This window comes from Epinephelus lanceolatus, chromosome 5, assembly GCF_041903045.1.
Source record: "Epinephelus lanceolatus isolate andai-2023 chromosome 5, ASM4190304v1, whole genome shotgun sequence".
NCBI classification, from domain to species: domain Eukaryota; kingdom Metazoa; phylum Chordata; class Actinopteri; order Perciformes; family Serranidae; genus Epinephelus; species Epinephelus lanceolatus.
Window position 1 is genome coordinate 29,569,352 of NC_135738.1, and position 15,479 is coordinate 29,584,830.

The 15,479-nt window shown below is 42.5% G+C and overlaps 1 protein-coding gene across 1 annotated transcript; it reads right to left on the reverse strand.

Moving 5' to 3' along the window:
- Window positions 1-4,253: 4,253 nt before the first annotated feature.
- lrrc56 (leucine rich repeat containing 56) lies at window positions 4,254-15,275 on the reverse strand. The gene is made up of 12 exons (XM_033635821.2): window positions 15,107-15,275; window positions 14,516-14,603; window positions 13,848-13,908; window positions 12,472-12,568; window positions 11,719-11,916; window positions 8,164-8,341; window positions 7,848-8,078; window positions 7,540-7,607; window positions 6,784-6,926; window positions 6,340-6,551; window positions 5,852-6,194; window positions 4,254-5,546 (listed from the first exon to the last, which is right to left on the reverse strand). Exons 1-12 carry the CDS (start codon window positions 15,272-15,274, stop codon window positions 5,369-5,371), a joined length of 1,965 nt encoding a protein of 654 aa, XP_033491712.2. The 5' UTR covers window position 15,275; the 3' UTR covers window positions 4,254-5,368.
- Between the last annotated feature and the right edge of the window lie 204 nt (window positions 15,276-15,479).

Here is a 15,479-nt window from a genome sequence, read left to right on the forward strand (position 1 = left end):
AATGACTTTGACGCCCCTGCCTTATTGACTTGAGAACCACTTCCTTACCTATTATAATAACCAGTGTCAACATGTAGCTTGAGAAAGTCCCAAACACACAGCATGTTGCCAGTAGTAGACTTAATCTGATCCAAATTATGAGAACAGTGAAGCTTTTATAGTACAGGTAGGTTAACTGAGATGGCAGCAGATGGATTACAATAGGCCACACTGTTGGATTATCTGTTGGATATGTAACTGATTACAAGAGATTACACTTTGGAATCCACCCTCCTTGCACTTCCCCAGACTAAATCTGATGTGATCTGAGATTGGGGAAGTTGACATCATTCACAGAGGCCATGAGGAGATAGAGTGTAACAAAAACAGATGCAGGGAACGTTCTCTTAAAAATATGCAACATGTCACCACATGTGTTTCAGCTTTGATAAGAAGGGAAGTGTTGGAAGCGCAGGGGTGTAATTGCTTCTGTAATCATCTTTTCATCACATAAAACTGTCATTGATAAAGTCAGTGCTGTTGCCTAAACAAAAGGAAGAGAAACCATTCACGAATAAACCATCACCGACCTCAACGAGATTGGCAAAGGCCTCATTTATATTTGATTGTGTGATCAAAAATGTCTTGAACAGTTAGCCACCATAAAGTGCCGAAAAGCTAAATTTAAAAGTTTAAATCATATCACTTAATCCAATTAAAATGGATGCCGGTTAAAATATTTTACATTTACCTGTGTCAAACATGCCCTAAACCATTAAATCATGTTTATGGGGTGACATGTGGCTCTGCCAACATACTGAAAACCAAAGTAAATGTTGAACCTGTTCCACAAATTACAATTACTCCTCTAAAACAAGACTTTTTAAGGAGAAAACAACAATAGCAAAAGAAGGAATCAGAAAGCATAAAACAACAATAGCTGTCTGTTGCTTTGTTCTGCTGAGGTAGATTATTAAACACATTATTATGCCTTCGTCTTTTTTTACCGAAAGCATGCCAAGGTAAAGTGATATTAAATTCATGTATGCAATACTAGCAGGCCAGAAAACAGGTTTCTGTCCTAGTCCCAAAGCATTTATTATCTTCCTCTTGAACAACAGGTAATCCCCAGTGCCTCTTGCTGCACAAAGTTACTGAACACATGACCTTGAAACAGATTGAGGGGAAAAAATGCAGTATTAGTTGTGGTATATCAATTTAGCATTGCAAAACAATGAATCAGAGGTCTTATTGCTGGTATAACCTCTCCATACAGTGTGACATTGCTTTAAATAATCTGTTTTATATTTAAAAAAAAATCACAAATGCACAAAAGTTAATTCTTTTTATGTTGGATTTAAGTTAAAAACAATTATCTGATATGTGCTTGACACTGCTGAGGGGCAACAATGACAACATTCAGAGAGCTGCAGGTAGGAAGGAGTGAATGTGATTACTTTTTTTTCCTTTTTAATACCATTATGGACTGAGTGTCTGCATTTGATCGCAAAGGTGTCAAGAGTAAATGAGTTACGGCGCCTAAATACGGTGAACTGAATGGAATGTTCCTTCCGGCGGTATCTTGTGGTCTTACATGTACTGTACAAACTGCCTCTACGGGGCTTGTCTGAACTTATACTGTAGGTATTTCCAGTTGCAACGCCTGCAAGGAAACGTGGCCCGTCACAAGTCAAAACAAGAGGGAAGCTTCCTATGATGATAAAATTAAATGAGCATTCTCTTTGGATCAGAAAGTTGTGCTGGTGTGTGTGTGTGTGTTTCCCTGTAATTTATTCACACCCATCTCGTTAGCTGCAGTTACAACACGAAGAAACAGCAGCATCGCATGCGGATAGATTATTATGTGCACCTCCTGTCTCTGACAGCTTTGAGAGACTCTTTTGGGGAATGTAACTACAACCTACTCGACATGATCCCCGAATTTAATTGAATCACATCAGCCACATCTGGTATTTGTCTTAGTGGTATTCACAGTATGTGTTGACACAGTTTCTCCCACTTAAGTCTGACAGAAATGAATGTAGTGTGCTTACCCCTTGTGTGTATTTGTGACAGAGAGGGACTTGTTTTGCTGTTGCATACTCTATTATCCATTATATTTGCCTTAATAACATTATCCTCCTTCTGTTTTTTTTATAATCATCTCTGGGGAAAAGGGACCACAAAGCAAATTTGTAATGCAGTGGCACTGCAGCGCTATAATTGTCTTTTTAATTTGATTTTTGGTTAAAAAGACCACCTCCATGGATCCTGGCTTTTCTAAACACAGCGGCGTTTCATTAAATAAAACAGAGACAGAGGCATGCTTTTTCACAAGAAACCATTCCCTCTGCTGCAAGTCACAATGCTGTACGGTAAATAAATCAATGCTGAGAAATCCACACTGTTGTTCACTACATATCAGACATATTAGGGGATATTGTTTTCCTTTACAATCTGATTTCCAGCTTTCCTCACAGCTGTTTACCATCCCAAAGCCACAGAGGAAAAACCAGACCCTTCTGGTTTGTCACATCATCTGGTAATAAGTGGGGAGTGGAGGAAAGCTTCTCACAGGCCAGATTCGGTCCCCAGTCCCAACCAGCTGCGAGAATGATCCCTTTCATAGAAATTACAAGACCATTCAGAGAGAGTAGGTGGACACTATCCCACTTTCCCACCATAAAAAGACCTCTCCTTTCATTCCACTCTCCTCCATCTGTGTCTTGAGACGTAATAGTGCCAGTGAGACTGGAGCGTGGCTGAAAACACCTGACAGGGAGCAAAGGAGCAGAGCAATCCCACAAATGAAGCAGCCCTGAGGGAAGATGATCGAAGGGGATGCAGTTAGTTTTGCGAGTTGCTTGAAGGTAAGACAATGAGCCAACCTGTTACATAAGAGCTGTCACATGGTTGAGTGGCTATACACACATCATACATTCCTATGTCTGACATGTGTACATCTCCTAATCCATGTGGTGGGGTGTAGTGGTGCTCTCGAGGTTTAATTACTGCCCATGCCTTGTTGCTTTGACTCATTTATTTACATCCTGTTTCTATAAACAGAGCTGAAGCATGCTTTTTAAAGTGTGTGTGCACACATCAGGTATTCATACAAAAGGTCGGGCAAGTTTGGAAACGTCTTTGTTAAGATCAGTGTGACATCTTCAACACAAACTGCTACTCACAACATTTTATCCTTAACAACTAATAAGGCATTAGATGTGGCTACTGCTCTGGCCCTCATCCACCCAGATACTAAAAGTCATAAATGTGTCTCAAGGAAAAATCAGTCTGAGATTGTCCTTCATGGTACAATAGATGGGTAATTTCCCATAGCTGGAGGAAAACAACAAGCTATGTCACAGTTAGAACATATGAACTCTAAATGGACTTGATTCGTTCCACTCCATTACTCATTTTGTGTGTCAGTCAATACATCATGGAACATCGTCTCCTGGGTTAGCAGTGTGCAGAGCCAAAGCTGGCCTGCTTAGTGCGTGTTTACGGCAAAATTCTGCCTTAGATGTGGACAAGCAGGCAACACAAGAATGAACATTGTGTTTCCAGGTAGTGGATTTGAAGAAGTGTTTGCCCAAGGTGGTTGAAGAGTGAATTTATGGATTTAATGTTTACAGATAGTGCCCTCAAGTGGCAAAATTTGATTATTACACCATGACTATCAATACAGTCACTGTCTCGACTACTTCAATGGCAAAATTCAAAGCCTAAAGATGAATGAACACAACCTAATTTCTATATTTTCAAATGTGCACACAGTGGGAGATACTAACTAAAAAGTTAGTTTCGAGATTGTACTGAAATATCCAATTTTAAAGAATCATTCTTCAAAATATATTAAACAAAAATGAAAGAAAGAATCAGACGTACAAATTAAAGAGGGGAGGACTGGACAGAGATATGGGAGGCACAGGCAACTACTGCAAACTCAAAGTCCCTGAGGGAGTTTGGCCTGTGATTCTCTATCACCCCTAGACTATCAGCACTGTGACCAGGCCTACAGAGCCAGGGCTTTTGTCAGAGGCAATGCAGAACCTCACTGGCCAATCATTATCACGTTTTCTGGGAATGCCCAAAAATACAACCATACTGGCAAAAGATTGCAGCTGAGATTCATAAGATAATTGGGATGGATTTAGTCTACTCTTTTGTTACATTATACACAAAGGGAAATATTTATTAAATATACTTTTGGCAAGTAGCAGGAAAGCTATAACACGCAAATGGTTGCACGTTTGTCCTCAAACACTGGCCCAGTGGCTGGGGATTATAAACAAAATATACTGTATGGAAAGACTTACTTTTATTTTAAGGCTTGAGATGGAAAGTGTACAAATTATTGGGAGAAATGGATTGTGTATAGACACTGTTGAGAAAAAAAAGTACGTGAAAAACGCACTGTGATTTGACCTTGTAACACCCATGATGACCTTATGTTCTCTGTTTCTGAAAAAAAAAGAGTGACAAAAAAGACTTGTAGGAAACCATAGCTGAAATTATTCTTTAGATGTGACCAGCTTTGCAGCTCAGTTTTGAAGAAAAAGAATCTAAAATTGCTAAAAGATTTTTTTTTTATTTAGTAAAACACAACAAAGCAGTAATAATAATTCAATACTTAACCCTGAGAAATGTCAGATATTAGTCACATTCCCTTATTTTTCATCAGGCTAAAACCGCCATCAGAAAGCCAGTAACTCAGTTGCATCAAGAGTAGTGTTGTCAAAAAGATCAATTTGCCAATACATATTGATTTGGAATATTTAAAACTGTTTAAATACTCATTTTCCATAGTATCACTACACTGATACCAGCTGCGCTTTCTGGTTCTCTCTTACTGTTAATGTTTACTACAGTCTTTCTGCTGTTCTCTGCTACTTATATAACATTTATTATATTTATCTTTTAATTAAAAAATATATATATTTTATACCCTCAATGTCAATTTTTCCCCATGTTATCAAAATCAGAATTAAATATCAATATTTTTCAAGGTGTTGTATCAAAGTTAAATAGTTAAACACTATATCAGCATAGAAAGTCCTCCAGTTACACTGTTACTTGTGTTAATTACTCAGTTACTCATGTTAGAGCACTATGAGTTGAGAGCTCACTGGATGTTGGTATATAGGTTGGTCCCAACATTTATAGGAATGCTTTCACTATCCTCTATATCTTCATTAAAAAAAGGAGAGAGAACATCATATGGCAAAATACAGGTCTTTCCAACACACCTCAAAGCACGGTGTGAGCGAGCAAACATGGGGAACACCCCTTTGTGGTCTCCATGCCGCTACTCTGTTCTTAATGGTATGTCACAGTCACATTGCTGATCACTGGCCAGGCAACTGAACATCTGCCTGTTCTGGTGTCAGTCTGGGTGTGAGCTCCCCCTGCAGGGCTGGTGTATGTGGTGCTGGTGATGTTTCTGTAGAGCTGCCCTGGCCGTGTGAGGGCGAGTAATGGCTGGTCTGTCCACCGGTTTGTATGTCTGAGGAGTTTGACGATGCTTGCTGCCAGACTGAATGCTGGGTAAGTCCATCTCAGCACTGAAAGAGAGAAAATCTTTCTTTAGTACCACCTGATATGAATAATAAACTTAAACTGTTAGACAGTAGTCATTAACATCTGGTTCCTATCAGTTGAGGAATTTAATTCCTAAATGATCACGTCATGCTTTTCAAAAAACACATGACCATCCTTTTTACACACTGACTAATGGTTTTTATTTGAATCACAAGTTCAACTCAGTATTTTTAATAAATATACAATACAGGAGCTTTAAAATCTATTGTTTTTTTATACTGTATAAATACACATTGGGTTATAAAAGTAGCTTTTAATGATGCATTACCATGAATTCATGAGCCTTCCACCCAGGGCGTTTGTTGGAGGTGGGCGGGGTATGTGTGCAGGTGGGGGCAACAGAGGCACATTAGTCCTGGTCAGCTGCTGGACCCTCTGGAGCGTCTGCTCCGTGCTTGTACCTGTCCCCGGGGAGTGCCCTTCTCTGCTGAAATCAGGTATATAATCTGAGTTGGTCTGGCTGAGTCGAAGCCTACGTGCGCGGATCCCCGGTGGTTTGCGATTACCAGTAGCTGCTGTGGCGCTGAGAGGGGGTGAAGGGGACAGCGTGGCGTCTGGGGACAGGGACAGCTGAGCCACTTCGGGGGATAAGGCCTCTCTGTGATGCGGGTCTGAAAACAGAATCATTACAAAAGGTTCAGCAGCTGCCATTACAGTTTGTAATCTACTAGTATATTATTTGTTATGTCAGATGTTATTGTGGATTGATTCTCTCAGTCTCTTTATAAGCAGTACGTTCATTCAGTGAGAACTGACCTGGGGAAAGAGACAGGAAAGAGGAATCTGGAGAGGCAGTATCTAGGCTGTCACCACGCTTCTCCGCTTCATATTCCTCACCACTACTGTCATTTTTCATACCGCCAAAGCCTTCTTCTTCATCATCATTATCATCTTCCCCCTCTTCTTTATCACTATGCTGGATAGCCAGGACCTGTGGCAATCGTTCTTGCTCTATGACCTGGAGACGCCTGAAAAATAATGCAGAAAGATGTTTAGTTTCATCTCTCTAAGGTGTACAGAGGAAGCCGAGGCGAGGAGCAAACTTAGAAGACTTCTAAAATCTGTATTAGCTGTTAGGAGATGCCTCATGGATTGGGACTGGATCATATTCCAATAGCAAGATGTAAAATAAATGCTTTATATAATTCTGTTTGTTTCCATCTTAGGAGAAATGCAGTGAAGTGTGTAAGGAGTTAGTACCTGCTGTGCTGCTCCCTCCAAGCTCTAAGCTCAGCAAACACATCACCGCGTTCTCTCGCATCAGGCTCCTCAAGGTCGTACGTGTGCTCTGGCACATGGATGGGCAGGTCACGGGGGGTGAAAGCAGACCTGGTGGGTGCTGTCTACGAGACCAAGGAGAGGGAGAATGAGCATGGAGCTATGAGAGGAAGCTAGAAAACATAACAGAATAGAGGCCTGAGAGCTGAGGACATTAATTATGGATAGAGTAATGGTTAGACAGAGAGGGAGGGTAAACACAGGAGGGGCAGGCAGACCAGGAGGGGAAGGTAAGAGGAAGGCAGAGAGTGACAGCAGCGGTGTGTATGCGCCAGTATGACAGATAACATGGCATTGGCAGCGAGAGCCCCATCTGTCAAGCTGCTCTGACACCGCTGCACCCTTCGCACATCTCCATCCCCCGTGTCCTCCTCCCACCACCCGTGCTGTCCTCTCAGGTTTCTGTTCTCCTGCTAATAATTAGCTCCTTCTATGTATACTGACATGACATTAAAGAGATGAGCTGGTAGTGTCAGACAGCCGTAATGGCCTGCCAGAGCACATAAAGCGTGTTGTTCCTCTCAGAAGACACTAAATGCTAACAGCATGCACAAACTGATAGACTGGTGTGGAATCATCTGATATCTGATCAACAGAGATCTGTGTTCCCTGGAACAAGATGTTTTTCACTGCAATGAGGAAAGTTTGTTATTTTTCCTTCCAACAAAAACCACCTACCCTCAACTTTTCTCGCTTTGCTCGGACAGCCTTGACTAGGTTTCCACAGAACAGGATCTTGCCAGCTCCTTCAAAAAACATGAAATAATTTTAAAAGAGCACAAAATGAATAAAAGAAGGATTTCAGTCACTGTTTTCTGACACAAAAAGTCCACTTGGTGGCGCTGTTGAGTAAAGATTCCTCTTGACAAAGTTTATGTGTAAATTATGATAGTAAAGAGAAGAAAAAGGAAGTGGCACTTAAATAAAAGAATGTGGCTGTATGTAGATCTCACTGTAGAAACATCAATGCCCCCAATGTGCCTAACCATGTGTCAGGGTGCTGGTTTCTGCTTCCACTGTTGCTAGATCTGAGCCTGCAGATCCAGGTCTGGATCCAGGAGGGGAGAGAACTGCAGGTCTGCTTGCTGACATGGGTCTGGAGCCAGTATGGGGTCTGGAGCCTGCTGACGAGAGGGGCCAGACGTAGGAGCCGCTGGAAGCAGGGCGCCTGGCTGACCCAGGTCTGCTGTAAAGACATGCACTGTCTGCTGTTTCTTCTACGGAGTAAAAAGTGAGTGGCCCATTAAATACACCGCTGTAATTACCTGGCACATCAACGCACTCAAAGCAACATACACACACCGTCTTCAGTAGGTGCCTGAGAGAAACTGCAGTCTCTTATGGTGTTTCGAAGAATGGCCCAGTCCTCTCCCATGGCGCTGCCGCAGCTCAGCTTGTCCTCCTCCACCCTTAAATCGTCTAGGTAACACAGCTGAGGGACCAACTCCCTCACTGCAGCCCGATAACTATAGTCTGCCGTCTGGGTGGAAGGGAGGGAGCATAGGGGAGAGGACAGACAGGTGTTTAAAGAGGCAATTAAAGGGGACAAAAAGGGGTCATTACAAGATGGATGGGACATAATATTAGTGAGAAACTGTGACTTTAATGTATGAACAGTAAGGTTCACTGTGGTACGCCTTAGTGCTCTTACTCTGTTTAGATTTTGTGACTGTTACTTTGAATGAAATGCAAACGTTTCGAGTGATGTATTGTAGGATAATGAAAAATGGTAATCTGTGACAGACTTAAGTGCCTCATTCATAACAAGTGAACCGTCAAATATTAACTCATATTATGTCATTTTATTCTAAGTCTCATTGACTTCGCAACTGTCTTATTCTTGTGAACGTGATATCTCAAGAAGGTCTGGGGGAATTTCCTCAAATTTGGCACAAATGTCCACTTGGACTCAAATTTGGTGGTCAAAGGTCAAGGTCACTGTGACCTCACAAAACATGTTTTTGACCATAACTCTGGAAGTCATACTCTAATCTTGGTGCTCGAGGTGCTTATTCTAGTTTTAGAATTGTCTTCTGTATAAAAAACACACGACTGGTGCACATTTTCGTGCAATGGTTTCAGTTCCATGTGCCACTGACAATGATACAAGAGACTAATTTCAAGTCACTGATACACTAGCAGTCCAAACGTAGGATAGCTCTAGATGTGTCAATAGTCACTAGCATCGTATTAATATACACTCACTGGCCTCTTTATTAGGTACACCTTAATAGTACCAGGTTGGACCCCTTTTGCCTTCAGAACTGCCTTAATTCTTTGTGGCATAGATTCAACAAGGTGCTGGAAATATTCCTCTGAGATTTTGGTCCATATTGACATGATAGCATCAAGTCGTCGCTGCAGATTTGTCGGCTGCATATCCATGAAGCGAATCTCCAGTTCCACCACATCCCAAAGGTGCTCTATTGGATTGAGATCTGGTGACTGTGGAGGCCATTGGAGTACAGTGAACTCATTGTCATGTTCAAGAAACCAGTTTGAGATGATTTGAGCTTTGTGACATGGTGCGTTATCCTGCTGGAAGTAGCCATCAGAAGATGGGTACACTGTGGTCATAAAGGGATGGACACGGTCAGCAACAATACTCAGGTAGGCTGTGGTGTTTAAACCATGCTCAGTTGGTACTAAGGGGCCCAAAGTGTGCCAAGAAAATATCCCCCACACCATTACACCACCACCAGCAGCCTGAACCATTGATACAAGGCAGGATGGATCCATGCTTTCATGTTGTTTACACCAAATTCTGACCCTACCATCTGAATGTGGCAGCAGAAATCCAGACTCATCAGACCAGGCAACATTTTCCAATCTTCTATTGTCCAGTTTTGGTGAGCCTGTGTGAATTGTAGCCTCAGTTTCCTGTTGTTAGCTGACAGGAGTGGCACCTGGTGTGGTCTTCTGCTGCTGTAGCCCATCTGCTTCAAGGTTCAACGTGTTGTTGGTTCAGAGATGGTCTTCTGCAGACCTTGGTTGTAACAAGTTGTTATTTGAGTTACTGCTGCCTTTCTATCATCTTGAACCAGTCTGGCCATTCTCCTCTGACCTCTGGCATCAACAAGGCATTTTCACCCAGAGAACTGCTGCTCACTGGATATTTTCTCTTTTTTGGACCATCTTCTGTAAACCCTAGAGATGGCTGTGTGTGAAAATCCCAGTAGATCAGCAGTTTCTGAAATACTGGCACCAACATCCATGCCACATTCAAAGTCACTTAAATCACCTTTCTTCCCCATTCTAATGCTCAGTTTGAACTTCAGCAGGTCGTCTTGACCATGTCTACGTACATAAATGCATTGAGTTGCTGCCATGTGATTGGCAAATTAGCTATTTGCGTTAACATGCAGTTGAACAGGTGTACTTAATAAAGTGGCCGGTCAGTGTAATGCATATTGGCTAACCTTTATTGTGTTTTTTTGCACTCGTTTTGACCATTATGACACTTGAACGGATCTGTGAAACTTAACTTCTTTGAGAGAAAGAGAGAGGCAGAGACAGAGAGAGAGTCAGTCCAGTAAATGACCGAGCCACTGAGCAATCAAATTAGAGCTGGGCACCCCTGCCATTCACCAAGCCACACAGATGCAGTGAATGAAAAAGAGAGTGAAGGGCTGGCAGGGAGGAAATGAGAGAGAAAAGAGGAGGAGAATGAGGGCTGGGTGAGAGGAAGTGAGCGGATGTGTGTGTTTGATGGAAAGAGAGAGAGAGCGAGAGGAGTGATAGTTTGGCAAGCAAGTAAACCCAAGAACCCCTCAGTCACTACAAAGCGCAGACCTAATGCATATTCAGCTCAGCATCTCCCCTCATTGCCCTAGTTTCCTAATTAATGCTCTGCTGGTGGGTGTAAATAAACACATTCACAGAGGCCCAAAAAACTCACAGCACACTGTGTCTCGAATCAGCAGAAGGTGGAAACACAGTGTCTGCCCTGCATCTCCAGATACACTCAATATCACCGAAAAGATCCACGATGCGCTGATTTACGCGCCAAATAAAAATGTATCGGCCAGTTTTCAAAGCGATCAAAACTGCTCTCTAATGTAGTAATAAAACATTCTGTCTGTGTCGTGGTGACTAGCGATAACTTATGTTTGATTATTTTGATGCCTCCTGCTCTCCCAGTGTGCTATCCGGTGCGTTGAGGACCCAGATACAGAGCGGTGAGATCACACAGATGCTTTCATGTCTCAGTGCATGCTAATTACATTTCGGTCATTATCTGACAAAGCCATGAGGGCTGACGGCTGCTCGCACAGGAGAGACAACTCAGGAGAGACGCAGAACCACAAGTTGCATTTACAAGTTGGTTTTTACAACATCTACAGAATACTTTCATTTGAGGAACCTGACCCAGCTACTTGCTCAGCCTTGTTCCACTTAATTCCAGGCAATAATCCAGGATTTTAAGGTGTATATCTGGATAAGAACACCAGCTTCATGTCTATTAGACACATGCACAGACAACATGTCAACACACACACCTCCATCAGACGCTCTCCTTTCATTATCATCAGTGCATCATCACGTTTGGACGGTGTCACCATTGCTGATCAGATATAAGTGTTGAACAATACAGGCAGGCAGATACATGACTTTTGTAGCTAATTTTGGCTCTCGCTGATGTCTCCAGTTGCACAACAATCCCTTTGGAACAATGCGTATTTATCAAATATCTGCATCTGCTGAATTACAAAGGACAAACAGGGGCCTGAGAAGAACAGGAAGATAGGTCTGGTGAAGGGACAACCAGCATTTGGGGTTAAACCTGATCTGTGTGGTGACAGATGTAATCATGTTTAGTTTTATGGCATAAATGACATTAGCAGATCGTTACCCTACCTGGACGGCGGTGGGGTTTGGGCGCACACACACAGGGTTTCCCTCCAGGTTGAGTGTCTGGAGTTTGCCACACAACCCCAGATATTGAACCTGAATTAGGTCGTCCACATCATTCCCTTCCAGATCTAACAGCTGCAGGTTCTCCAGCATGCCAACCTGACTCAGGTCGGACACATTGTTATAGGCCACGTACAGCTCCTGAAACAGAGATGACACAAATGACAATTTGGATATCAATTACTCAGCTCATGTTATGTTGAATTCCTGGTGACTGAAAAATCCAAAAAATGAGTGATTTTTTTTAAAGAATTTAAGTAAAAGGGGGTCCACGTTTCACAACTGCATAATTATGTCAAAACATCTGTTTACAACCTGTCAGTACAATCCAAGTCTCTTATCCAACCATAAGCTCAGTACGTCCCAAACCATATTCCTTTAAAGAAAACTAATTCTAAACATAGGAAGTAGGAAGTCAGGAAAGAATGGCACTCGTTTACCCCCAAAAGAAAAAGAAAAAAAAAACGGACACACTGAAGAAGACTTTCTGTCGAAACGTCTGTGTTTCCGGTAACGCCACCCAAGTTGGTTTATTAAATTTACCAAAAGGACATTTGTGAGTGCTGGCATCTTTTCTTTTTTTTTGTTGTTTTTGGCCGTGCACCTGTCAAGTGGATTTATTTTGAGAGTGCTTGCTTCTTTCCGATGTGACTCGTTTACCCCCACCCACAGCTATTTGTAACCGACAAACTCCACCTTGAGGGAGAAGAAAGTAGAAATGCCATCTAGGTCTTGTAGAGAGCAGCGAGACATCCACAGCACCTGCAGGTGGGAGAGGGCGGTTCCCAGGTCTCTGAGGAGACAAAATAGCACATGATTTAGAGGCAGGGGAAGGGAGTTGCACAATGCTGTGAATCATGGGAAAGGCTATCCAGTCCCTTGGCCACTTTTCTCTTCCCCCAATATGCAGGCCTCTCCTCTGCCTCCCACTTGTCTCCGCAGCACACCCCTGCTCTGACCCTTCCAGCAGACTCTCAGTTAGTGTATCTACAACCCTGTAACACCCTCTCCACTACAGCTCCCACAGCCCAGAGCAGGAAATGCTATCAGAGGCAGTGCACGTCCGGCTGGCTCTGCTCTGCTCCTCTCAGGGTGGAGCAGGCAGCTCCCTATCTTTCTGTTTGTACTCTCCTATCCTTCAGCGGTCTCTCGGGTAACAATTCTCCACCTGTTCTGTTATAAGGACAATTTACACTGTGTGTGTGTGTGTGTGTGTGTGTGTGTGTGTGTGTGTGTGTCTCATCCCGGATTTTTATTGCTTTACTTCTATCCGATTTTGATGACACAGCTGTGGCTGCAGTCAAATTGGTAGGACAATCCAGGAGAAACTGTGCATATATCCTGTTTTGTTTCCAGCACTATCCAAGTGGAGACATCCGAAAGCTGATAGGCCACAAACCCCTCTATGTCCTATTGTGAGACAGGTGGGTGAACCTGTTCTCCATGTGTATCTACTGTATCTCCAAATCTGCACTGAAAACCACATCTGTTGGTATCTGCTTTACAAGCAGCGACATGCATCTTCCACACAGAAACACTGTATTACAAGTCCCTGTTGGAAAACCTTGGCAGAAGCAGAGCAGACGACTCCTGCACTGCAACAACGCTCAGTTTTTTTTCCAATCAAGTACACATCCCCGTGACTTCTGACCTGCTATTCTGCTTCAAAGCATTGTCTTTTTATGGCCTCCAAGGCCTCCCACTAAAGAGTGTCTTCTAGCACACATGTGACCGGTGTAAAGCATGACAGTAATCCCCATGTGTCCATCACCGCTCCAGGTCAAATTACAGCTCTCTTTATGGGAAGACCTGGACCTGCTCGCTTTGTTTCTAAACATAAGCTAAACATGAAATGGGTCATACAGTGACAAAACGCTAACATTAGTAGCACCGTGTTTCACTTTTGGTTTCAGGATTTGCAGCTTCTTGAGAGTCTGTAGTATTCCATGACGTAATATCAACATAATGTGAGTGTGATCATGTGTGTTCTCCTAGGAACAGGTTGCTTTTCAAGAATAGAAAGCAGAAGGAGAAAAAAAAATTGTGGTCGTGTTGTCTAACTTTACGCTTACCTCGCTGACATAATTGTGCTGTTGTTCATTTTGAGTTGCACCAGCTTGGGCAAGTAGGCACCTGCAAGATGAGAAGATAAACTAATTCTCTCACAATTTCTCTCACTGTCATGTAACAGCGAGGTGATTATTTATCTGGTGTCAAACAAGTCAACTGGTTCAACTCCAAATTCACCTCATCAACGTCAATTAGCTTAAAGGAAGGCTAAGCATGACTCACACGTGCACAGACACTCCTGTGTCATGCCTGCACTTGTGCAATGTAGGATTTTCTGCGAACAAAGGTGGGCATAATGAAGATGTTCCTCCACCGTTATCAGCCCAAGGTTAACACACCTAAGAGGAAATCTAGTGTGGATACGTTATGTGCGTCACAGCTTTGTCTTTATTTGTCTCAACCTAGCTGTGGTTTATGATGGTCTATGTGGTCATTAAGCATCTGTTATGAATCATCATTGTGCATAGTGCAAAAAAATCTTGATGTCAGCCTCTCAGTTTTTAGAATCTGAATGTTAATGCATTGGTGTTACTGAATGTCTGGCCAGGCTTGCTTAAAAAACACTCAATATAAAGAATAAAACCGAACAGTGAGTATTATGAGTACACATACAAACTTGTGTAAGTCGTGATTTACGTTTGTAAATGCCTTGATGTGCTGTTCATCTTACCAAAGTTACCCAGTGTGTTTTCTTGTGTGTCTACGCAGATCTCCAGCGAGGTCACTTGAGACAGGTCCCGAGTTCCACACAGCAATTCCTGTTAGGGACAGAAATTACCAGTACACTAGCTGACCTGTACTGGTATACTGAACTAAATTCTGAATTCCCTGTTCAATATTTACCTTAGACATATACCTGTGAATTTGATGCAGCACATTATGTGAAGCCTGTGATGTGAAATAAGTCTGTCTGCCCACCTGACCTTGATACAACAATCTGTACAGTGTGTGCTGCCTTTTCTGTACTAACTGCTCATGGGCTGTTCATCAGGCATAGGAACGAGCGATACAGAATTATTTAATCAAAAAACACACATAATAATACAGGGAGGATGCATACAGTAGATTTTCTCCACAGACATGTTAGAATTCAGCTACAAAAATGCCTCTCATACGGCTGTAAAATACACTAAAATAAAAATAACATAGAGATCTAATTAAGGATATCCTATTATACACATGACCAAATGAATCAGACAGAGACTGGTTGTATCAGTTGGATGTACACTTACTGTATCCTTTACTATTTCTGCAAACTTACCAGCTTCTCTGGAGTGAGGTAAAGCCCCACTGCTGTGTCAGAGTCCTCACAGGGTTTCGTGGCAGGAGTTGGGTTGATTTGGCCTGATTTACTACACTCAATCACTTGGACCCGTGCTGTGCCAGGCCGGACCTCCTCCTGGGACACAGACCCATGACAGCAACTCATCACTGACGGCTACCTGAAAATGCAATGAACAATGTGGAAGAGTCGCACCAACATGCTTTAATGGCTTTCTAACGAAAATGTATCTATATCTAGCCTAACTAGCGTTAAATAAGCTAACAAACTAGCTTTAACTGTTAACATTAGCTAAATGTTGTCAAAATGCGGGGGGGGGGGGGGGTAAATTAACTAATATTACTCTCTAACC